The sequence below is a fragment of the Phalacrocorax carbo genome, chromosome 3, assembly GCF_963921805.1.
Source record: "Phalacrocorax carbo chromosome 3, bPhaCar2.1, whole genome shotgun sequence".
Lineage (NCBI taxonomy): Eukaryota > Metazoa > Chordata > Aves > Suliformes > Phalacrocoracidae > Phalacrocorax > Phalacrocorax carbo.
The window spans coordinates 65,331,269-65,357,748 of record NC_087515.1 but is presented as its reverse complement, the minus strand read 5'-3'; the positions used below and the strand labels follow the sequence as shown (position 1 = coordinate 65,357,748).

The following is a 26,480-nucleotide window of genomic DNA, read 5'->3' as shown; positions in this document are numbered from 1 at the left end:
ACAGGATGTTCTCAGGCAATGAAATAATATAAAAGTTATGTCCCTCATGATCTTGCCAAGTTTTGAATACACTGGAGTAAACATATCAGGCATGCTATCCAAATTCAGCATCTGTTCTTTAGTTAGGCAAAAAACCACCAACCACTTAAAACAAAACTCAAAATGGATTCAGAAGCCAATGTGAAACAAAGACAGGCTGTTCTGTTTCAAACTTGCAAGAGCACTGCTGCATTCCTCTAACCCCACGTGGAAAGGGCTGCTAAAATTAGGGAACTGCAAGGCAAAGGTAACGTGCATTCTACAAAATATAATGCTATCTGATTTTTATGGGCATTTGTTAGTGTTAAACTTGGTATTATTAAAGGCATAAATATTAAGATACACTGCAAAAAAAAACCCACACCACGGAAAAGTTTCTTCGTGCATGAAAGGAAGTTCATACATTTCATAACTCACAATTCTTATTCTTAGAGCACTGATTGAGTTATGTAAACTAAGTAAAACCATTGAAATCTGAAGCATGAGCTGGTAAAGCTCTGACACACCTATGGTAGGTAGACTGAAATTGGATAGTTGAAGCAGTTTCCAAATCCAGCTGTCTAACCTGCCCTTGGAGTAGGGACAGGTGGTCTTTGCTTGTTAATCAGCCCCTAAAATGCCTGTTTGCACCCTAGTAAGGATCAAAGTAAGAGTTGTCGTCTTTGCAGTGGGCTGGACAGATAATACATCAATTCCCTTTACAAAATCTCTTATCAAAGACAAACGTTATACTGGTTATATTCAACTGAGAAGAAAGCTGGTATCTCCAGATTTTTCTATAGTCCCTTTTCTCCCTGTAAGGTCTCCAATAGATTCTAAGGACTTGGACAAACTTGTAACAACAGACTATAATTGTACAGCTGAAGGGGTAACAACCAAATTTCCCACTGCTTTCTTTTGATGGGTATTACGGCTCGCAGGGCAAGGATACTACACTGAGTATCAATCAGATCCCAGGCTACTGAATAAGCTCACCACGGTAAGGATTTTGGCCAGAGCAAAAGTACTAGGGAGTGCATTTAAAACTGACGTTGTCTAATGCTATTAATTAACACTAGGGCAGCAAGACGACACTAATCTGCAGAAAATACAGACACACATTCACGCAAGTGGGGTGTGGGTGTGAGGGGGTATAACACATTATAAAGAAACTTTAAAACTGGAATAACAGAATCACAGTAACCAAAAATGCTACAAAGCAAACATTACAAACTCTGGTAAGCCAAAACAGCTATACCTACTGGACACCAAACGGGTAAAGACTAATACATCGAAATCCTTCTCCCATTCACAGGATGACAAGTAACAGAGCTATGACAAAGGCCATTGCTGAAAGTATCAAGTAAAATACCCCAGCTAAAAGATACCTGAATGCACCATACATGGTATTTCATGGAATATGAGCGCACAAGCTCAAGTCAAGTCACCTCAAACTGGAACATAATTAGACATGGCAATGAGATGCCATGCATGGCCAGTACACCAAGCCTACTTGTTTTGCCGCAAAAAAACCCCAAAAAACAACAAAACAAAAAGACCCACACAACCAAAAAACCCCATCACCACAAAAACAAACCAACCACCATGAAAACACCCCAAAAATGAAATCCAAAACAAAACAAAAAAACACCCAATGAAAAAACACCAACACCACTAAGAGATATTAGGATTCTCCCTAACAATACCGTGAAGTAAATATCAGAGAGAAAGGAACCACTTAACATAAATACTGCATTAGGAAAAGAACAAATCAGTATGAAATGACAGCAAACAAATTCAGACTGAAAACTAGAAGACTTAGAGTAACGCTCTTCTACTTCACCAGCATTATTCCAATCCAGGCTCTTCTAGAGGTGCAGGGGCATTCTCAAACCACTTTCCAGCACAAACAGTCATCTGTTAAACCTACGCTAGTATTCAGAAGGAGCTTGATCACTTTATGAGAAACATTATATGACAAGAGTGTCTGCAATGGCGGCAAACGGGACTCAATAGGACTGGAAAGAATTTTCTGGGCTATGTTTCTTCTTATTCTACAGATATACTATATAGATAAGCCACTTAACAGGATGGAAAGCATTGTTTGGAGGTGAACTACATACACACTAAAAAAGGCATACAAAAAACCAAACAAAAAATGCAAATACAAGTAGTTTCTAAATAGACTAAGTTCTGAATACAGAAATACTTTGAGAACAGATATTTTACAATAGCAAGGTTTACTCTGTTACACTGAAAAATCATTATTTAATGTGTGGTAAATTTTTGTTTTGTCCAAGAATTAAACAGATCTATTTTTTTATATTATTTGCTGAGGCTGAGCCAACTTGGAGAAACATCAGTCAGAACAAGCCACAAATAAACAGAAATTCATTGGTCTAGGCAAACATTTCAGTTTGTGCTCTAAACATGCTATTTCAGCCACTCGTCCATTTACATTTTCTCATGAACTCACAACAAAAATTCTAAGCAGTACAGCCTCACATAGTCTGTTAAAGAAGAAACATTTTTCTGTGCAGAATAAAAGTATGAAAGCTGAAGGATGGATTACCTGAAAAATAGGTCTTCACTGTCCTATCCTGCAGGCAGACAAAATGCTGCCACGGAAGAATGAACAGTACTAGTTCTTACAAACTGCACGATCTCCAGTGTTGTGCTTCCAGCTGACTCAGCCTCCTTTCACTCCATACACTCCCCCCCATGTTTCCGTGCTCCCACCCTTCTTCTCTGAGGTTCTGCAATGTCCTTCTGTGCCTTCACTCTTACCAATATTTTGCTTCCTAAGCATCCCAGAATGCAATAACCATTCTAGGTTTTCCTCTCCACTCGCATCTCCAGATTTTCTGAGCTCCTTTCCAAACACGTCTGGCTATCTCACACCTTGACATATGGACTTCCAGGTTTTTCAATTTCTAGACCTTCTATCCTTTTGCCAAATACTTCTTCGGCTTTTGATTGATTCCACTCCATTTTAAGTCACCAGCCTCTACTACTTTTGTATTAAAAGGGGTATTTACCACAGCTGATAAGCAATACTGCAAGTACAGGAAGAAGATAGTTCTGTTTGTAAGAGTAATTTTATGGTACATTGTTTGTATGATGACAGTAGATTATAAATCACTTATGAAGTCTCAAGCAACAGACTTCTTGTCTATCATACACGGGTTTAAAACAACCTAAACAAAGATGCAAGTTACTTCAAAAAATGATGTAGACAAAAGATCCATTGAACAACGGGGCAAACTTAATGAGGAAAATTAAGAATGGGATATTAAAAAAATAAAAAATGCATGGCAACATATGTCCACAGCATCTTCCCATGTGTTAATAAAATACTTTTCTCCTTTACAGAATCCATCATTAGACGCAACTGTTTACGTGTAATATGCCTTATGTACCATGCATAATTTTAAATTGTGAAAAGAAGTTACAACTACACACAACACCACAGTATACCTTGTCATCAGGGAGCACATGCCAGATAGATACGGTCTTCTCCTCAGCTTCACTGTTGATGGAGAGATATGAGGGCTGATAGATTTTTGTTGGTTCTAATATTAAAACCTTGTAGAAAAAAAATAATTTTAAGAGTTAGTACAAAATATGTAGAACTTTTGAAAGTATTGAAATCTATTAAAACTATTTATGTAGTTATACAAGACCAGGAAAAACAGGGGAAACAAAGAAAGGTAAAATTTTAGGTACTGAGCTGACAGTAACTTAACAAAAAGGCCAATTTTAATTCAGTTTATGTAAGGCTATTATGTGTCAATTGGTAACACATAACAATTTTCCAAATGACTTCTCTGACAACTATCAGATTTGAAATCTTCCCATCACAATTCATTCTCTTACAACACCATTCAAGAACATCCATCTCCCACAGGGACAGGATTTCTGGTATACCTTTATCATCTTTTGGTAGAAGCGCATTTGGGTAAATCAGAAAAACACATCAACCTACAACTAGACTAAACTGCTTTTGATTTAGACCACTGTGAACTGTAGCCACCAGATCAAATGACTTTCTCAAAAGCAACAAGCTTTAGCGACAGCTAAAGATTACTGAAAATTTCCTGGAATAAGTGAAACAGAAACCAGAATCATCATGTAAAAGATATGGGATGCAATGCAGCATTAAACTGACAGTTTAATAACATTCTGCCAGAACTACTGCCAGACCTTTAAAGCTTCCAGCATGCTTTAAAGGAAAAAGTCGAAGTTTGGCTATTTGAAGTAGTGTGTTTTTTCATTAGAACTATTGTTTTATTTTAGATTTTCAATGGTTAAAATCTTATGTCTAACACACCAAATCGATATTGCCTGTGTTGAAGGTATTCTCATTCTTCAGAATGTAAAGTGTTGTTATTAATTCAGGAAAAAGCTACTCCCTTCTACTGCAGCGTGCATAGGAAGATACCTAGCCCTGAGTCTTTAGCTGAAAGACACTTATAAAAATAGGACTAAGTTAAAGATGGTTAACAAACTGATAACCATCTTCCTTCCTTCTGCCCTTCCCCCTCGCATAAAAGCTCCAAGCAAACATCACCTACAAAATACCTAAGATACAGAATTTCTCATTTGAAAATTTTTGGAGTTCAGAAATTGCTTTAGGAAATAACGATTGACTGGGGCAATTTGGTCTACATCCATTTTTAAAAAATTACATAAAGCCCTAAGCAGAAAGTCTTGGAAAGAGCCACGGCTTAGAGTCAAACCTAAGCCATGTCACCTCCTACAGAGTCCATGAGCACACAGGTACACTGGCAGAAGAGCAAGGCCAAATTTTGAGAAGTACCTAGGCTTTTAACTATCCAAATGATGACCAGTGGGCGATCTAGTGTGCCGCTTGCCATCTCCAGACACTTATAATTTCTAAAATCTGGTTTAGACCATTTCACAAATTGGGGTCTTTAGCCTATAGGAAGTTACCCACAAGCTGTGTCATTTCTTCCTCTAAAGGATGAAAAGAGGATGATGACATTGATGTTGCCAGGTAAGAGTAACTGACAGGTAAGCTAATACCGATGGACAGTGAAGTCCTTAAGTTCAAGCTCTGAGAACAATTCACAGTAAGGAAATCTGCAAAACTTCTTAGAATAAGTTATTTGCCAGAATCCATGAGAAGGCAGGGAAAAGAGTTGCTATGTTTCATTTTGTTTACTTGTTGAATGGTGTGATTTTCCTTCTGAATAGGCACAAATAGAATTTTTGTATTATGAGAGATCAGGTATGTCTGTCTGCAACACCAGAATAGTTTCCTGTACGACACAATCAAACTATGTGGTCACTGGGCCTATCTTTCAGCTCATACTAATTGCAATGATTGGTTTTGGTTCGTCTCTTAACAAAAACCTAAACCATTTGGCTTTGACAATTTTATAAGTCAGAGCCTATTTTAAGTATCTAACTGATCTATTTCATCATCAACAGCCTAAAAAGAACATGGCCTTGTCTTTCACAAAAACCAGAGGATTCAAAATATTTTTTGCTTCCCTGCAAAACTCTCCACCCATTCTCCTCAGAGGAGGATCAGACTCCCTAAAGAGTCTCATGTTGCTTTCACTTTACTGCCTCAGACTGTTGCTGTTCACTAGTGTCTTCCATATGCTTTATTATCCCATACACACACTGAAGCCAGAAGAACGGTACAAAACAACCAGTATGCCCTTCAAGTATCTGAAAGGCAACAGCAATTGTTATTTAAAACAAAAAGCTGTATTTGCTAATTGTTAGCTAAAAGGGATACCCAAGACATTATTTTCCACACATATATAGTTAACACGGACAGGGAACAAATTTCTTTTTGCAGTATACTTTCAGGACATCGTACAACACCAGCGTATCTAATAAAAATTTTCAGCAAAGTGTTTGTGGAAGAAATCAGAAGTGTGTACATATATAGACACACTTATAGTGCAATGTGTTGAAATACATTGTCTAGTAGCTGGAATATTAGATTTCTGACTGCTTGGGCTGATTTTTAATCTCTAACAGAGTGCAGACTTAATTGGCAGCAGGGTATGCAAAGCCTGCTGAGCTAGAAAGAGACTGAGATTAAATATCTTTTCTTCAAAACATAATATAGTTATTATAGTATCACCTGGTATACACCGCAAAGGTTTGCTTTAGAAGTATACCCACTGGTAGCAAACACTAAAGAGCAAAGTTTTATCTTGACTTTTTTCCTCATTACTTTCATAAGGAACACACCGTGCAATCCCGCTGTAGCCATGTGCAATCAATTAAAACCAGTCTAATATGCAGGTCAAATACATTTCTTCTGGACAAGCAGTTTATTGCTTGGCAACCTAAAAACAAGCTGTGTTATGTGTTCATTTTCTACATGTCACAATTTATTTAAAAAACCCAACAAAAAAACCACAACACAACAAAAAAACAAACCCAAAACAACAACAAAACAACTACTCACTGGAAATCGAACTACAGACACATCTGTTTTTGTGGCTTCAACAAGGAAGTCCATCCAGAAGTCCACAAGCTCCTGTTTGGCCATATGTTGTTCTGGAGTCAGTTTCTTAAAATGCTGATATATCAAAATAGTCTCTACAATAGACTTCAGGTACCTGTGATCATCCAAGCATACATAGGTAGCAAACTTCATACAGTTTGTCAATAATAATAATATCTCTACCTTTAATCATAACTGAAGCGTTCACCACTGCAATGGCAAGGCAGCCAGTAAAGTTTTGGTTCTTTAGAATTGCTTTTAATAATAGCAATTCCCCATTTAGAACTGGAAATGTAGCTGCTCTGTTAGTAACCTCAAGTACGAGTTCTGCGACACTCCTTCCTGCACATATTCCTGATCCCATATACTGTCTCCTATTCTAAACCAGGAAAGCTTCATGAAGTAGTAAATCCTCCACTCACGGACCAAACTGAGCCCATGTCAAACTTGCTTCACTAATGACCAACCTCAAATAAAAACTCAGGCTAAAAGCCCACTAGTTTAACTTCCTACACTGTTCTGTCTTCTGCATTGTATCTGCATTGGCAGCTGTTTAACACATATTTGTAAAACATAATGCTTCTGGAATTGATGATCCTATAAAGACAACAATAGGTACATGGAGCAGCCTTCTGGCATTGCTTGGGAAGGACAACGGCAGTGCTGAATGTCTCCACTGAATTCAGTTAATCCTCCTCTCTACTGTTCTACTTGCTGGGGCTGGTTTATGGGGCTCCTCATAACATGGCCTTCTCTTTGCATTTTTGAAAAAATTTGTAAGAAAATCTTACACAGTTTTTATGAATACTACTGCAATTAGATATACATGCCTAAAGAGGATTTATCACAGCTACCACATTATCAGAATTGACCAAGTTTCCATGAATAGTCTTCCAGGCTTATTTCAGGAAGGTATAATGTAAACTCAGAGGGCCTTTTGCAAACAGTTCCATAGCTGTGCATTTCCCAGTCACCCTTCTTAGGCCATGGAGATATCTGGCTCAAGGTACCATATCTACTCCGCTTTGCACCAAGTGGGCTCTGCTGAACAGCAGTCAACGGACTGGGAAGGAATTGCTCACAGGAGAAATCCTTCCTGAAGCACAAATAAGCATGCTGTATTTTCAGGGTTTAATCCACAGAGTTAAACCCCAAGGGCACTGGCTCATAAAATCCTGACAAGCAGACACTCAAACTCCAGAAAAGTCTACCAGGAGACTTCTAGAGAGTGCAACCAGCTTCTCAGTGAAACATGCACATAGTAAAAATGGAAAACCTTGCAGACAAGTACACTGTAAACACCATTTTTAAGATATCTGGTCAGAAAAAGTTCTCAATTTTGACAGTTTCCTATGTTATGTCAATACAGAAGTTCAGCATTTCCATACTGTAGCACACATACATACTTTCCCCTTTGATCAGCTTCTTGGAGACAGACTTTCCAGCCTTTATAAAAAGACAATAGGCTGCAACATATACACTCCCTCAATTGGCAGAGTGACAACTTTTTTAGTCAGACAGGAATTTTGATTCTCCCCAGCTAACATGATCCTAGCCCTTGATGAGGAGGTAGCTGGTCCTTATTTGCTGCCTATATCCAAAGCAGAACAGGTGCTGGGAGCCTGTCGTCAGAGCACACATCTCTTGGCCTTTGCATAACAGATGTTGAGTCTACAGGGTTGTCTCTACCTCTAGATTTATAACTTTTCTGTTATTTGGACTTTAATCTGCATTCTTATAAATCATAATGAGATGCAACTTGCACCATACAGCTCATTCATGCTCAAGTTCCTAAAACAGCTGATATGTGCAATAATCAGAGCATTCCAAAGTATATCCATTCCTCTTCAGACTGGCTGTCTGTATTCCCAAAAACTCTCAGGCAGTTATGACTAAACCCGCATGCCACTACCACTTCTCTTCAGCAACATAACCGCTTATGTACAGTGCCTACAAGCATCTCCTTTCCCCCTTGCCCTCAGAAGAGCCTGGAGCCAATGGTGAATCCGCCCTTCTCAGACATCGCATTGAAAGACCCATATCAAATCTACTCCTGAATAAGGGCAAACAGGGAAGAGAGGCCCTTGTCTGGGTGAAAGTGCAGTGAAAGAATACACAGACAGCAAAATCTGTTAAAAACCAAAACCAATCTCCTGTCAGTAAATATGATGCCAGAAGTGAAAGCTGAAGGACCCCCAAGTATTATACATAGCAATGTACATAATCTCGTTTATCACCTTACCATGCTGGTGCCTTTAGCTTAAACAGCTTTTCAGAAGCCTGGATCACTCTTGTATGGTCATTAGCCAACATACTGGCCCCCAAGAAAGATCCCACTTCCCAATAGCTCTGCAGTTTCTCCAAGCTCCCCTTTTTACCAAGCAGGCTGCTGATCTTTACTCCTGTAGTAAAAGGAATAATAGGTCACAGGAATGTATTAATGCAGTTTTAAAATAACTATTTCCCTGATTTGAAATGTATGAATTGCTTAAATTACTGTAGCCTCCTCCATTTCAATGAAGTAAGATGGAAACCATACTTACCAGTTAACGTCACATGCCTTCCAAACACCCTAAGCAGCAGGAGATTTTTTTTTTTCCCCTCCCCCTCTTCCTAAAGACTTCTCAAGAAAGGAACTTTAAGACATCACTGTCAGGACAAGGCCACAGTCAGATTACCTATGTTCTTGCATGGACCTCATCTGTAAAGGTAAATTGGGGCCTTAGACTACACAACATAGCTGTAAAAACTTAACAGATGCTGAATAAGGCACCTATTATGTTTTTTTCTGCTTTGTTTTTTCTGACTTACAAGCCCCAAGCCCCAAACTTACCTTTATAGACAAGGTCCCATGCAGAAGGAACAGATGATCCACTGGGCTTCTTCCAGCAGTGATGTTCTTTTAATTGCCGCAAGTCCTACCCCAATGAAAGACATCTATTAATATTCATAAGTCCCTCAGCAACTCAAGACTATGGAGAGCCTCAGGTTTTATTTTGACTTGCTAAGTTTTCTGAGAACTGCCAGTTTCCCTCTTGCCTTCAGGACGATTTTTAGTTCATATTGGCTGCTACATAGTTACAGCTAACATGAGATATGCTACACCATCCCCAGCAAATAAAACCATTTCCAGCTTACAAGACAAGCCTCTTGACCGCCAGTAGCCTTTTAATCACTTTTCCCACACTACTTCACTATGAGTCTCCCTCCCACATCACCTTCTGTCATCCTTGTTAAGGCTGAGCATTCACAAGAAATTTCAATCCAACTGTTGATCTTCATTTTTCCATTAACCTCCTGTAAGTAGCTAGCACACTAAACTCCATGCTGAAAGCAGCAATAAATCTTATCAAAATGGATATCATTACATTAGCTACATTTCATTCCACAAAATTCACCATGTATTCTCGTGTTGTTCACATTTTTGTTATTAACATCAGACAATAAATGTTTTTAAAATGTGAAATTTTATTCAAGTGGTCTACAGCCTATTTCACATCTGTATTTCACAATTTGTGGTCTCTTGCTAACAAGAACTTGTTGTGCTTGAGTCACATACAGAACAAATAATATAAAAACATTATTTGTTCATTTCTTGGGAAAGAATCTTGTTTAGTTATTCCTGAAGAGAAAAAAAAAAAGCAACAGATTTTACAAAATATCTCAGATGTACCTGAAACATGACTCAACGTACATCACCTCTATCAACTCCACAATGTGCAGCGGTGACCACCTCTACGTATATCAGCTCTGCAAGGCTTTAAGCCAGGGTGCTATACACACGCACGTCGCCAAGAGACCACTTGAGGACATACACCTACACTTGTTGGTGTAGGATAGGAAGGGGAAGTTTCTGTTAAATGTACTGAGTTTCAGTTGGGTTCTAGACAACAAAACCTACACGCTATCCACTCAACACAGTAAATGGAAAAAGTAAGTCTGCCCCAGGACCCTAGAGTAACACTACTCAGCAGTACCCTCAAAGGCTGGAGGGCTCTGCTAGAATGTCTAAAACATTTGCTTGCATGCACCTGACAGCAACATACAAGAGCAGACAGACACATACCAACTTCCACGGGCTTTGAATGTGACCTCATCACAAGGGAAGTAAGGAGTTGGCATCACAGGGATACATGAATCATTTCAGATGGGTATACCTTCACTGGGAGGAAGGGGAAAGGGAGCAATTTAGCCGTGGGGAGGGCCTTTGCCGAGTACTGGGCGATAGCGCTCAGTTACTGTGGCCACTGACAAGCTATCACAAGCTATTTGTGACAGCACGCAGCAGCACTAGTGTCTGATTCACAGGCTTATATACTCCGCCATGCTTCATTGCGCCCACAGGAAGCCACGCACCACAACCCTCCAAGTGCTCCAGACATGGCAGCAGAGCCAAAGCAAGGTACAAACTGAGTGCGTGGTTTTGATGGAAAGTACAACTCACATGGGGAGGGACTGGGATTACTGGTGTGGCAGGGAGAAGTGTTTGTTAGGAGGGCAAGACTGGTGATAGCAAGGATTTTGAGTCCCAGCTCACCAAATGAGGGAGAGCTATAGGAAGATGGTGGGAAAAAGGATGGATGTGTAGCAGCAATGACATCTGAGGACACCAGGTTTGGGAATCATTACTGTTATGTAGCCTGGATGAACTGGAAGTTTTACCTAAGTATTCTGTGAAGTGGATCCTATTACGTTAGGGAAGACAACATCAGCCTCTCATCAGGTTCTTCTGAGAAAGATGAGGTACTCCATGCTAAAACTCATGTTTCCTGACCTTGCTCTACAGAGCTCATCTACAGACTTACCCCTGAAAGGCAAGTTGGAAAAATGCAGTTGCAGCGTGGAGATACTAGCAATATGTTCAAAAGACTCTAAGTCTAGTTTATAGAGGTGGGTTTGTTTTGTTTTGTTTTCTACTAGGTTTGGTTTTTGGGGAGTGGGGGAACAAAATCCTTTCTATGCAAACATGCAAAGTGAATATCTTCATGAATTTCACTCTGAGTTTGTGGTCTCCTTGTATAATTTCTTTATTTTGATTTCACCGTCTTTAGAAGTTTCTTGAGAGTGTAAGAAAATCCAGACAGAGTCCAGACATTCTCTCCTTCAATGATAAACTTGGCATTGACAGGGGGAATAAAAAAAGCAGCAGCTGATTTCCAGTATATTTTATCAAAAACATTTTGCCTTAAAAAATAAATAAGCCAAAAGAGAGGAACCATTAACACCAGAAAAGGCATTGTTTTTATAATGCCAAGAATATACCCACAGCTTGAAGAAAATAAGATAGTAAATAGATATTACCAGTTAAATGTTACTATAAACAAACTGTTTTATAAACAAACTGCCTTCCTTGCTCAAATATTGACTGAACAATTCGTATTACAGGATCCTTTGTGCGTCAAAGTTGCACAGGCTGCAGAGATCATTACTGTCAATGCAAAGCACTGCATTTCTGTTTTGGTCTCCAAGTTCTGCAATTTTGTACAGTTAAAGCAATAATATTCAGGAATTCGAAGGATGATTTTCATTAATGCTTCAAGTGATCATTTAGTTGTGAACTATTATCTGACTTTTAAAAGGGAAATTTTAAAAGGAACTTTTAAAAGGGAAATTTTCTGATCTGATGCAGATCAGTATAAATTCTCTTGGATACCAGACCTAGTTTTACTGGAGTTATTACATTATTGACAGCATAATCAGATATGCACCTTCTAATAACAACACTTCAGAGGGTGCATGAGGCTGTAAGGGACCATATCCTTCCTTAGCCTTTCCCAACCTACCAATACCATTTCCATATAACCTGGACTGAACTTCAACCAGCTTGCTCTCACCTCTCTCCTCAGCTCCCACCAGAAGAGAGACTTCCTCTAATTTCTATATGCTAGAGATAATGCTGCAGGCAGACACCAAACTGAAAGCACTACCAGGCAAATTTAACTACTACTAACAATTGGCCTTGTACACACAGATCTAAACAAGAGGTGACATCAAAAGCATGACACACATGTAAGATTCTTGGGACAGGAAAAATAAAATCAAAACATTTTCCTACATAGCCTCTGTGCTTTTGCTTAATTTTTTTAAAAACATTAACCTTAGCTCAAGACAAAGAAAATACTAAGATATCCTCAGAATCTAGCACAACTCAAGCCAGCTGACAAACCTCATTATAGAAAGACAAATGCAAGGTCTTGCATGTGGCGAAACATAATCCAGGCATGCAGCACAAGCTGGGATCTCTACCCAGCTGGGGAGCAGCTCTGTGGAAAGGGACCTAGGGGTCCTGGCAGACAGAAAGCTCAACATGAGTGAACAGTGTGCTGCTGTGGCCAAGAAGGCCAACAACAGGGTGCTGGGTTGCATCAAAAAGGGCATCCAGCAGAGAGAAAGAAGTCATTATCCCACTCACTCAGTGCTTGTCAGGCCACACCTGGAGTACTGTGTACAGTTCTGGTCTCCACTATACAAAAAAGATGTGTAGAGGCTGGAGGGGGTCCAGAGAGGGACCACCAAGATGCTCAAAGGACCGGGAAGCCTGCCCTATGAGGAAAGGCTGACAGAACTGGGTTTGTCCAGCCTTGAGAAAAGGCAGCTTAGGGGAGACATGGCTACAGGAAGATGGAGACTCCCTTTTTTACAAGGGGTCACATGGAAAAGACAGGGATAATGAGTACAAGTTACTTCTGGGGAGATTCCAGCTGGACACAAGGAGAAATTTTTCACAATGAGAATAATCAACCATTGGAATAAACTCCCCAGGGAACTGGTGGATTCCCCAACGTGGGACACTTAAAATTCAGCTAGACAGGATGGTGGGCCGCCTTGTCTAGACCGTGCTTTTGCTAAGAAAGGTTGGACCAGATGATCCTTGAGGTCCCTTCCAAGCTGGTATTCTATGATTCCATGAACAGTGACCACATTCTTAACAAGATATCGATGAACAATGACACACATAGGGTCTATATTATATATGTATTTGAAAACTTGTTTCAAAATAGCTAAGTCAGTCTGTGGCTTGAAGTATTTTGGTAATTTTTCCCATAACAAAATAAGATAGATGCTAGTAGATAAAAGAAGGCATTGCTATATAAAGGGTTTTCAGCAGACACCAAATAAATTGTTACATAAGAGAGGCACACCAACAGCTCAAAAAACCCCAAACCTTCCACCAAATGGCTACTGTGTATTTCTCCACTAAATCATTCATCAGCTGAGGATGGAACGTCAAGTAATAAGGAAACAATCTCTAACATTCTCCATGCAAACAGGGAAAAGACTGGAGAAACTTATGAGAATGATACCAAATATCTGATCCCTACAAATAACAAGCATATTTCATCAGAACAACTAATTTGTCCAACTCTAGTTGGCTGTAGCCCAGGTGCAATCTAGAACTTTCTTTAAAATGGAAGGATTCAAATTAGACTACACAATAAATATAGCCCAGCTTCACTAAACTATCTAATTTAAAATTAGGCCAGCTGAGTGAATATTTGCAAATGCTATGTAGGAAGCCAGACTTATTTTTACCTCCTACATTGGCACAAGAATTCAAATTTCAGTGTAGGAGACAGAAGTATTCTATCCAACCCAAAAAGCAAAATCTCACCCACTAACAGAAGGGGAAACACAGTAGTTGGAGCAACTCTACGTGGCCTATCACATCCAAACACCTTTATTCACACCAGAGATTTTCAATTTCACATCCATTATCTATGTGGAAGTAACCTCACTCTGAACTTCACACTCAAAGAACTTCTCTATCTAGAAAATTACTTCAGGACATACAGTGCACACCTAACTTCTAAACTAGAGCAGTGGCTGATTACAGATCCATTCTGTGGAGTGAAGAACATTATTTCTTTCTCACTTGACAACCTTCTCAGGAGACAGAAGGATGAAAAAGACTTTACAATAAGTCAAGAATTACAGGAATTCATGGAGAAGAATGCCAGCTGTAAAGGATATGTTACTACACATTCAGTGCTTTCTCCCATACCTTCCCTGAAACTATTACTGACTAATCTTGACTCTGCACTTTCCTCAAATCCAACAAAATCAGAAGCAAAATGGACACCTTAATTTTTCCTTCTTAAGCAAGAAATTTTTTTACAATGAGGGTGGTGAGACATTGGAGCAAGGCGCCCAGGGAAGTTGTGAATGCCCCATCACTGGAAGTGTTCAAAGTCAGGTTGAGCAACCTGATCTAGTGAAAGATGTCCCTGCCCATGGCAGGGGGCTTGAACTAGATGGTCTTTAAAAGGTCCCTTCCAACCCAAATCACTCTGACTCTATGATTCTATAAATACAGACATTCAGGAAAACTCAAAGAAAGCATCAGAAGGGAAACATTCTTCTCCCAGCCCATTCCAAACTCAAGAGCATCTTCCCCACTCAGAATGGACTTGTCCATATTCCCTACAGCTCTACAAGGGTTTTTGTTTGTGTGTTTTAAAGAATGCTAGCTGGAACTGGATTCCCCCTTCAGGCATTCCTGTTTCACACAAACGATGCCATTGGAAAGAAATGCTGTCGGTTTTTTCACTAAGACCTTGAAACTGGAACCAGGTCTTCATGACAGTGCTCACCCACAGTCAGGCAGGATCAGGGGTGGTGGCGGAGACCAACTTAAATATTCACATGCTCACTATCAAAGTGTCCATATACAACCATCAGATTTTTCCTCTATGACAGCAGGTGGTGTCATACTTCCAACTAGAATGCAATTTCACTGTGAACTTGCAAGCTATAATTACCAACTTTCCGCAGCTCAAAAGAAGTATCAAAGCAATGTCCAGCTGCCAGGAGGAGTACTGCATAATTAATTCCCGATTGTAACGTTGGCTCCGATTCAAACGCCTTCTTGAACCTAGAAAAAACAAACATACAAGTTTACTTTCTAAATAACTTGATCTAATAGGGACATAATTATACTTTTAGGTACTTTAAGTGCTTATCTTCTGTTTACACAGCAAAAACCCATAGAAGCAAAAATATTTTACTGCTTTCCACACATGCTTTGTGGTTATTTTTAAGAGTTCATTATTTATACATCCTCCTCCCATTTCCTTTCTCCTCAAACAACAAGCACAGACCCTACTCATCCATCCCAATGAAGTTATAGTATCTTACTAGATTTCCAATTTTCTTTGAGATTAAAGAAAGAACACTATCAGCTTGTAAGAGACCTGTTTCACTGTTACATTTTTTAATAAGATCATTCATTTACTCTTAAATAGATGAATTTTCACTGACTTGAAACCTTATATTCTATTGTGGATCTGCTACAGTGACAGACAAGCATATCAAATTGCATAAGCACAAAAGCGATACAAGAGCACACTTTGCATTTAGCTACAATTTCAGCTACTCCAAATTTTATTCTTTACTAGGTGTTTCATTGACGTTGTCCTTAGGAATCTATTCACATTAAAAAAAGGACTATACCAGATTTTATTCTCCTCAAGAGGAAGTGAAGGAGCAAAACGAATAGTTAGACCAACTGGTATTCACCTCGCCTAAATCTTGTCTTAAAAGTAGTCAAGGGGCTTCACAAAAATATAGCACAAACTCTGCTCATACTAGCAATGCAAATTGTGATGACAACAGCAACAGCAGATCTACAGTGCTTTAAGATTGTTCTACAGAATAAGAACATGTTTGGTTGCATGTATATGTTTATCACACACACCCCTCTAAGGGGGAGGAAAACAAGACTATTTGTGTGAGTTACATAGGAGAAGGAGCAGAAGAGACTCAGTCAACACAACTCCCCTACAGTGGAAGAAATTGTGTTCAAAATTACTTCCAAAATGATGGGAAAAATCCAAACAAATGGATTATATATAAAAAAATAAGCAGGTTGTGAGATGAATCCATAAGGAAGGAAAGGAAAATAATCTATGCAAAAACTAATGATCTGTCTTCTAGACCATGCTTTGACATGTAAGCAAAGCTAAGGCATTTTGATGCTAGCAGGCCAAAAATACAGGTGGTTTTAAGTTTTTGTTTGTTTGTGTTTTTTCCTGCTGTAATGACTCAGGACTTTATATACTTTAACATAAGTTCTGCTTTCCAAAACTGCAAGACAGGCTCCTCTTCAGTCTGCTACACATGTATTTTTTCTATACTCTAGTCACCCACATCCAAAGAACTTAACCATTAGACAAGAGTCTAGTCCTCAAAAAAAGCATGATGAGCAGAGAAGACTCCATTAGTTCTTCTCTTTCATCATCTGCCTTTCCTCTTGTATTGTGAGTTACAAGAAAACATGGAAGGAAGTACATACAGAGCATTTTCTCTTACTTCAGAAAAAAAAAAACCAAAACAAACCACCAACCCAAAACAAAAAAAACCAAACCCCATAAAACCCCACCAACCAAACAGTACAACACTCTCACTAAGTCTAAGCATATACAGCTAGAAGAGACCCACTGGATGGTGTAATCTGTTTGAAAACACAGCAATGTTGGGAACTGGACTCCCTTTTTTGCCCTAGAGATCTTTCATGCTGTAATCCTCATGCAGTATCAGGAAAAGGAGGAAAAGATTGACAGAAGAAGAAAAAAAAACACCTTGAAAATAAGTATTTTTGTTCCAATACAAGAGACTGTAATTTTACTTTTTGGTTTTTGCCCCAAGATGTCTAACTTCTGGCACAACTATCAAGATTTCTCTAGTTTTAGGCAGATACATAAAAAACTTCTAAATTAAAGGTAACATAAGCGCATCTCATGCATATCAACAGGTGGGCACATTTGTGCTGTCAACAATGTTAGTCATACAGGCAAAGGAGGTGGAGATGACTTAAGTTTGCCAAATAGTTACTGCTTGCTGAAGCATTGGAAAAAAACCCTTTCTTAAATATGTTACCACAGAGGAGCCGCCAGTATTGCTGATGTGCTCAGTTTTGGCCTCTGGCAAGAGAAAAGGAGCTGCCCTATGTAAGACACAGCCAGTTCCCACCAGGTCCAATGGATTCATCACTGGCCACCCCTGCAGTCCCCCCGCTGCCAGGGACCTTGCCACCTACACCCAGGAGATGAGTAGGGACATCCTGGGAATTTTTGTTTCCAGGTTCTACCTTTTCTTTCCAAATTGCTTCCAAAACTCCCTTCCCCACAGCAGAAATTCATTTTTCTAGCCATCTTCACATGCTACTCACACCAAGAAACACCAGTATCTTGGACCTCTGTAGTCCTGTTTACCTCTCCTAAATTGTTACAACCAGAAGTGTAATTTTGTATTGGTGCAGTCCTCTGCAGACATTCTTAAACCTGCCTTATATCCATGTAGCCTGGACAGCAAAAAATTCAGCCAAAAAACCCGAAAGAAATAACCTGTAATAATTAGTTTTGAACAAATGAAAATATTTACAGTTTCCCAAACAATTCACAGGTCAGATATTTTGACTGAACTGATTTAAATTCAACTGGTGCAACTGCTGTACATTGTCATGCCCCAAATATCAATGGAGGAACCCTCGCAGTATCGCAGAAAGGCGGTAAGGTTTAAAAGCCTGCCTATAAAGTAGAGGCTGGCTTAGCTGATGCAATTATAAATGCCATCAAGAAACTGAAAGTTGACATTTGGGAAAATGTTGCGGTGCAGACACCGGGCTAGGGAGGTAGCAGTGAAAAGATCTGAATAAAGACTTGATAGCTTTGGTAAATCTGATTTACACTGTCAGTCTGCAACACAAAAGTGACAGTTAATAATTAATCTTTCATCTGTTCTTTCATATTTACATGAAAGATGTCTTTTATTCTGCTTTTTAATTGTCAGGTAAGCACACTACCTGTCTTTTTTTTTTTTTTAATAGACCGAAGTACCTTGACATCACTAGTTGTTGCAAAACCAATGCTTTGGTTCTACAGCCAATTTCTCACTATTTTATGCAATTCACCATGCTTCTACATCCTCATTTCTTTAAGACTGAGATGATAACCTTTATCTCAACATAAAGTAACACTATCAGGGAGGCACCGTTCCTGTACAGTTTCCCCCACTGTGGCCTGCTGCAGCACTAGAGTAGGTCTGCTCCTTCCCAAGAGCCTTCCACTGAGCTATGAGTCAACCCTTCAGCCACGTCACACCTGCTGTATGATTAACACCAGCATTCAAATCAATATCCAGCATGAATTACAAACCAAAAGCAACCGGCACATCCGGTACCGCTACCGGCCAAACTCCAGCTTGACTCAACAGAGATCACCTTGTTCTATGGCAGCAGGTGCACGGAGCAGACCTTATTGGGTCTCACCTGCCAGAGACCTCAGGGATTATTTAGGGGCTGGCTTGTCAACCTCCTACCCTGCTGCAGGAGCTGCCAGCCTGCTGTCCTTCCCCAAACTATCTGCTCATCATAATTATGAATATCATGATTGCTAAAGATGCATCTATCAAAAGTGTATTAAAGTGGTTACATGAAATATGCTAGAAATAGTTACCACCTTTATACATATAATTGTTCTTCGTTCCATTAGGTTTGAAAAATCTCAAAAAGTATCTGTTCATAAGGCACTGTTATGAATGAGGAAAAAAGCAAAATGTAGACTAGAATAAATAGAAATTACTTTTGCTGTTTAGCCTGTGATAAGGCTTAGTGTTTGTACACAGGAGTAGAGTCGTCTTTTTACATTAGGTCATGACACTAGCAAAATATTGTTTTTAAACAGAATTTTGGAAGTTTTTTATGGGCTTTGCCTTAGAGGAAATAAAATTTTTTTTTAATCCGAAGTTATGAAGGGAGGATGATGACAATATGCTGCATTCCTGTTATTTCAACATCTTTTTAAAAATCCAGTAAGCATTGCAAAACTGTAAAGCATGACCAGCAATTATAAACTGTACTTGTATTCTGAGGCCATAAATGGTAAACAATTATATCTTATCTTTTACCAAAGACAGTTCTAGACTGAAGTTTATTGAAAACAAGTGATAAGTGACGAAGGGAGAAGAAAGCTTTCCTTTCTAAGCACTTACTTCAACGGGCAGCTGATAAGCACAAGACCACAGCTAGGATCTGATGTGCATGATACATAAACACAGATTGTGTGTTTCCTTATCTGAATCATAATGGAGAAAAAGGAGCTCATCCTGACAGAAATCTAGGATGGTGTCCAGTGCCTCCATTTTTTAACCTATTCCACATAATAACGTTTTAGTGCATTTCAGAAGCAATAAAAAGCATGATACTTGCCTCTAAAATTAAAATGAGAATTTGTCTAGGCTATTCTGTGCTTCTTTGACTATTGATGGTACTGCAGTCCACTGCAATATGTATATACTATATGGTGATGATAGTGTGATAAAACTTTTGCCAGCATGAGTTTGAAAGAGTCAGAGATGACCTTTTTAAAAGTCCCTTCCAAATCAAACCATTCCATGATTCTGCAATATTGCTTGTGAGCATGAAAGCCAAAAAAAAAAACCACCAACCCAACCCCCCAAAAAAACCCCACCACATGGCAGAATGGTACATCCAAAGCATCAGTACAGAGTTAAACCTCAGCACCTTTAAGTCTACCTAGCTAGTATCTGTTAGATTGCAGATATGCCAGCTGATTCACAGCTGATTGTCTGGCCCAAATTCCTAAAAAAAGTTTAGTAAACAGGAGACTCAACATTTGGCAAAAAGGAGGAAAATACCCTCTGGTGAGAGCTACCCACACTTCCAACCCTCTGAGGCACTTCAAGAACTTCATGGGACCATATCTGTGAACGACATAAGCCTCTCACTCTTAACAAATAAGCGAAGAAGATTAGAGGATTCAGTATATCCCTTAAGGATGACAAGTACTTAGAGTGAAACAGTTGAAATACATTCTTCTTCAGGGAATGTTTTCCCAAAGCTAACAAACGGACATAGACCAGGAAAACAGTACTTACCAGAATGTGCCTTTGTCCCTGCTTTCTGTATCTATGAACCCAGATTCCAAAAACATGTCCTTGTAAATTCGACCAACCAGGCAGTACATATCTGAAGCTACTTGGTCTTCCTGTTCTACCAGGGGAATCATAATTTCTAGAGCTTTCTGTCTGTCTCCAGGCAGATTTCGCCTATAAAAAAATAAAAATTTATTTAAAAAAAAAAATCAATAAACAAGAAACACTTTTTCATGACCATGTTTGAATACATATGATTTAGTGTAAAGTGTGCTTCTAGACACAATATGTTATTTATATTTTTTTCCCCCCTCCCCATCTTCCTTTTTTTCCCTTTTTCTTAATATTGGGGCCTTTATAAAAGCCCCCAAACATTTTTTCTCTCTCATGAAGCATCAGCAAAGCACTGACAACAGCAACAAGAGCCTCAAGATCAATTATGAATTCATTCTTTAAAGGAAAAAAGATTCCATCTTGTATTTGTTTTTTAAAAAATATACATTTTGAGTGTGAAGCAGAAAACCCAAAAAGCACAAACCAGACTGAATTCCCACGATACATAAGGTTAGGAAGCGAAGCCAATAAGGTAATATTAACAAAAGTACTTCAGACAAATAAACCACACAATTGCAAGCATCAGACACTTCCTGGTGACTCACAGTTTGGAAACATATATCATTCAGTATCAAGAGTTTAGAATTTTTTACATATTTGTGTACTGAACAAGCAAACCACTCCTTTCCCAGCAAAAAAAACCAAACAACAACCTGTTCTTTGATGATTGGGGTGAGTATTATATTATTTTGAGGAAATTGCTTGTAATATTTGAGTGGCTACAATTTTAGTTGTGGGAGATATATAAAAGTGGTTTTGTATCTGCCTTGCAAGCTTTGCGCTGAAGAAGCTTGCAAGAGAAGGCTACTCCAAAGACAGAAGAAAAACCCCATGTCAAAAGCTACAGCCATCTTAAAGCAGATGTTACTTGATCAGAGGTTCAGCAATAGATTTGTTTCTTTCTACTCTACAAGAACATATCAGAGTTTTGATGCATCTGTGGAGGCAGCATCAATGTCAAACCTGAGAGATGAGAGTGTGTGTACTCTAAGTGATAACTGAGCTCGTGAGCTCTGAGCTCATGTGTGCAGCTCCAGAAGGGGCTGCTGTGGAAGAAGTTTAAATCAAGCAGAATGGATAACAGGATGAATGAGTACTTGCATCATAACAAAAATAATTAAGAAAACAGAGCAAGAGCACTTGTCTGAGCAGACGGTATAAACTGCTTTCTTGAGCAAAAAAAAGTGCAAGTCTGTGTGCTGGGCCAACCTGAGACATCAGTAGAGCCTGATGAGACAGATAAAACCCAGTGCCGTCTCTTCCCAACCTTCCAACCAGTCAAATTCTAACAAAGTAGGAAAAGTCCCCTCAGACTACAGAGATTCAGTAGGCTCCCCAAATACCTCTGCAGTGCCACAGCAAGGCTGGTGTACTCATTTGAGATGGACAAGTGCTCCCAATCCCAGGCCCCAGAGAGAGAAATCAGATTCTCCTGACTGAGTAACAGTCTCCTTCAGGTCTGTGTCATTTTAGCTCCCCTGCCAACCGATCACTTGTCAAGTTGTTGAAGGTCTGCTTCCTTCTGTTTTCTCATATTGACCACTCAAGTAAAGCAACAAGGTTAAATCTGCAGCTTCTTTATATTTTTCATCTGACTTTCATTCTAGAAGGGCAATCTTCAGAATGGAGTTTCAGGTGGATAATTCTTCCACATCTTGGATCAACTATCACTAACCCAGACCAAACCAATGGCTAGCTGAACAAAACCAGCAAGGCACAACTACGTTTTGTAATATGAGCCATTTACACTTTGCTGGTCTCCAGAGACAGAGGTCCCTATACTTTTCTTTCTGCTTATTTTTCTACCGTCAATGCCCTCGTACACTTTCTTGATTCAGGTCAGACTAATCCTGACTACTTGAGCCGCTCCACGACCTGACTCCATGACCTGGATTAGAAGCAAGAGGGACAGCTTCTTCCACAGAAAGTGTTCAGAGGCACAGAGTATTCCAGACCTGCCTTAGCTCAGGAAACATCCTCTATAGTCCCAATAAGAAGAAAACTACAATTAGCCCAAGTAATTCCTCCTTGGCATACACCAAAGCATGAACATTTTCATGACTGTCATGGATTGCCATTGAATGTACAATCTGGAGAAGGGAGGGAGAGGAAAATCTGATCTCAACTCCTTTGGAGGTACTGTTTAGACCTTTTGTATGACAGATACCCTCAAAGGCTACATCTGACAGTCACATCTATAAAAAGAGGCCCTTCTGTCTGCAAGACGTCCCAGAGAACCAATGAAGTATAAGGATCTGCCTGAAAAGATTATACTGCAGTTTTGCAGGTTTTAGTGCCCCAGTGAACTAGTCAAGTTCTAAAACAAAGACACCTATGAAAACAACAAATGGTGAGATCTATATAGCTTGTTAAAACTCCAAGGTACACCTAGTGACGCTTGTGAAGGCTGTGTAGAAGCAGCAGACACATGCTGGATTATTTAATCAGCAGAGCTCCCTACACAGCAAAGCATGAACAAAAAAGGCACAATATTTATACTTCCATAAACCTGGTATAAAGGAAAAAGAAAAGATCTGGACATCTTATTCAGACAAAACAATGCCAGATATCTGTTTTTTGATTTTGTTTTACTTTCTGTTTCAAAAACAGGTTTCTTTTTTCAACTAATTGTGACATATTTTGATATCACTTTGACATGATATGCAGTTTTGAGTCTCCTCAGTGAACCTGAGTTACAATATTCAAATCTGTGAGAAGAAGAAAGGGAAAGATCTGTAGACATTTCCTGTATTCCTCTAAGCATCGGTAGCAAAACTGTCATTGTGGTAACAGCAAGGGAGCAGAAAATCTCTAATTTCCTCTGAAAAAGTCCCCTTATAGTGCCTTGCCCAATTGCCAGTATCCTAGGAAAAAAAAAAAATAAATCTAGGTTTGGCTCTCATTTAACCCAAGAAAGAAGTGCGTGCTGCTCCATGTGGCACATTTTGTGCATGTTATTAGAGAACATGAAAATCAGTTTATCATCATAATTAATAAAAATCATCTGATGGAAATTTTATTTAAATTCTCCTCCTGTCTCCTGACACTACCAGAACTCAGACTTGAATGAGATGATGTCTAAGTTAGCACAAATGCTGCAGCACTGTCACTCATACAACAATGTTAAAAGTGTATTTTACAGAAGTAGAATACTGCCAGGTATTTACTTGCTCTGATCTAGGTACTGAAATGAAAAAGTGATGCAAACCTATGGAAACACAAATCAAACACTCACACTAAAGGAAAAGGAACTGCATTTGACAGTACGAGAGAAGTAGAAAGCTTAGATTGATCATGAAGCTCAGAGTCCCCGAATTTGCTTTGGTGAAAACCCGAGACCTGCATGCGAAGACTCCAGTAGGGAACTTCCCCTGGGGTTACCAAGCCAGCGTGAAGTTTGTAGTTCTGATTTACTGTTCAACAGCAGAAGGAAGGGTAGATTCTTACCTGTTCAGCGCAAATGCATAATGCAGCCTCACATGGTGGTGGGAAGCCAAGTCAAAAGTAGGCAGTTTTTCTAAAGTTTTCACCAGTTTCACAATGGAATCATAATCCTTCCAAAAGGAGGGAATAAGTTTTAGGTGGCTGTACTGACATATACCTATATAAACTCCTCTTTGAACTAAGCACCTCTTATTTCATATTAAGAAGTATTTTCAATTCATTGTAAGTTTTACGGATTTCAGTTTCTTCAGTCTCAAACTGTAAATAGCCTGGCACACATCAGACATGTGAATATGTGCAGTATTTGGCAGGGAAACACAATTTGGTCTCCTGTACGCTCTCAGTGTGGACCTGTGGAGATTTTAGTACATTTGTTTTATGATTAAAGTTAGCTTCAGGGGCTGAGCACATACCAGAGTTCATAACATACAGACATTACAATGCTAACTGCATCTGAATTAAAGCATCCCAAAACTCTGAAGTAGGCATGAGCCACAAAACCAAAATAAAAGAATCTTTCAATATCAGTTTTTAAAGTAACTTACTCCCTGACATACTTAAAAGAAAAAAAACCACAAACAAAACCAAAAACAAACCACTTCAAAATGTTTACGAAGCAACAGCTGAAGTTACGTATAACAATGTAAGCAATATTAGCGCCATTCTAGAAGCTGAAATGCATATAACATGTCGTGTTTCCATGAGAAACATTACAAGCATGGTGACAAGGAATACATATACAGATCAATAGCAGAACGCTACCATAGCCTTTAAGTAGGACACACTAGGGGCTGTTCATCACAAAGTAATGTTGAGATAGAGAAGAGTTATTTTATTTTGTGTACTTTTTAGGTGCTGTTATAAAATAACAACACTTTTCTGCTATGTAAAGGTAGACTACAAACAGTGTAACTAAAAACAAAGTAAAAAGCATCAGTGAAGATACTGTAAAAGATTTTACTAGTGTGCATTATTCATATAGTTAATTCGCAAACCTGTGCAAAATGCAATAAAAATTTCACCGAGAATGTACTTCGATTTACTCTGTTTTAGGTGATCTTAGAGCAGAGGATTCATACCTGGATGTCTCTGTAGGACAGCAGCAAGTTTATTACAATGTCAGCAGACAAGACTTCAACATTATCCACTCGCTGCCGAATCCTTGCCAGCTCTGCGGCAAGCTCTTTGCCCGTGTAGAGGGTACGAGCCTTCCTGATGTCATTCAGGATGGATTCCCGGAAATACTGGCTGGAGAGGAACAACTTCACATCAGCAATTTGGGACAGATCCCCTGCATTTGTTTTTCTGGCCCTGCAGCTCTCCCACAATGTATATGTGAAATGTTTAATAATTTAGCTTGACCAAATCTGTCCGCTGACACTGTTCTATCAATAATTATCCATTTGTCTCAACAGAAGGCAAAACATCACGTCACCCTGAAGCAAGAGTCTGACATTTACATTGCCCACAGGAATACATCAGTTTTACAGAGGGGTACAAAAGACAACTCACCTTGAACTGGCCTGTGCCACCTTCAAGAGCTGAATAAACCGATCCACCAGAGGTAAGCATATAGGCCCAAGCAGCGACTCAAAACTGGGCTGCATCAGTTCTGTTAGTCCCTTCATAAAACTGCTATCACAGCAGTACACCTTGTTATGTGGAGTTATCATATAAGGAACAAATATGTAGTTACCAGTGCACATCTGTAGGGAAACAATTTATGGCAGTTATTAGGCAATATTTAGGGCAGTTACCGTTTGACAAGCCTAAGCATAAAACAACTACATATACTGCCTGCAGAATTTCACTTGTTAAAGTCAAAGGGAGATCTGCTGTTTACTTCAGCAAGACCAAGGTTTTACCTATGAAATCTAGGATTACACGAGTTCTCATTTCTTACATTTCATCTCAAATATAATTCCACCTTAAAAATACTCTTTCAGATTTCTGAACTTTGTCCCGTAAGACGAGTCTTTTTAGAAGCATCATATTGACCTTAAAATAGCCAGAACATTGGCTCAATAATGAAACAATTCTCCTCAGAATTCTCCACACCCTAGTCATCCTGAAGCAGCAGACGGACTCAGGTGAAGCTGACATAGACTCTTTTCAAGCTGACTGATGTTCAGAAGAGAGCGGTCTCTGTAAATCAGTATAGTTCGACAAGCTAGTTGCCTCACAACAGGAAAACCGTAGAGAAAGCTAATCCTCACATGAACTGCAAAATGACTCAAATATTTCAGCATAACAAAGACAAATGAAATTCCCTTCTAAGTAACAAACCCTCCTGGCCAGTGGGACTTAAAACCATGCATATTTCAGAATAATCACTTATGGAATGTCTTAGCATTGGCAAACTGTATTGATTTCTATATACCAAAGTATGACAGATACTTTGCTTAAAAAAAAATAAATTAAAGTTTATCTTCCAGGAAAGAGGGTGGCAAGATGTGTGGTGCCTGTGGTGTGTGTACGAGTACAGATTTACACATATAGAAAGCTTGCTCAATATTATGGT

General features: G+C 39.1%; 2 protein-coding genes across 5 annotated transcripts in view; one reads left to right on the top strand and one right to left on the bottom strand.

Moving 5' to 3' along the window:
• The window catches only part of LOC135312590 (actin nucleation-promoting factor WASL-like), a 65,806-nt gene extending 40,328 nt beyond the window's left edge, over nt 1–25,478 (top strand). The window contains exons 4-6 of one of the 3 annotated variants that reach the window (XM_064447213.1): nt 10,856–10,913; nt 11,298–11,401; nt 25,375–25,478. The gene's annotated coding sequence lies outside the window, so the exon portion shown is untranslated. Of the gene's footprint in view, nt 1–10,855; nt 10,914–11,297; nt 11,402–14,400; nt 15,192–25,374 lie in introns of those variants that run through there. The other 2 variants (XM_064447215.1, XM_064447214.1) reach the window with 2 other exon arrangements.
• The window catches only part of MAP3K5 (mitogen-activated protein kinase kinase kinase 5), a 110,785-nt gene that overhangs the window by 36,974 nt on the left and 47,331 nt on the right, over nt 1–26,480 (bottom strand). For both annotated transcript variants that reach the window (XM_064447193.1, XM_064447192.1), the window contains exons 4-11: nt 25,472–25,665; nt 25,039–25,207; nt 23,963–24,069; nt 20,405–20,575; nt 15,271–15,383; nt 8,754–8,913; nt 6,473–6,626; nt 3,496–3,603 (exon numbers count right to left, since the gene is read on the bottom strand). In XM_064447193.1, the coding sequence (XP_064303263.1) occupies nt 3,496–3,603; nt 6,473–6,626; nt 8,754–8,913; nt 15,271–15,383; nt 20,405–20,575; nt 23,963–24,069; nt 25,039–25,207; nt 25,472–25,665 (1,176 nt within the window). The remainder of the gene's footprint in view (nt 1–3,495; nt 3,604–6,472; nt 6,627–8,753; nt 8,914–15,270; nt 15,384–20,404; nt 20,576–23,962; nt 24,070–25,038; nt 25,208–25,471; nt 25,666–26,480) is intronic.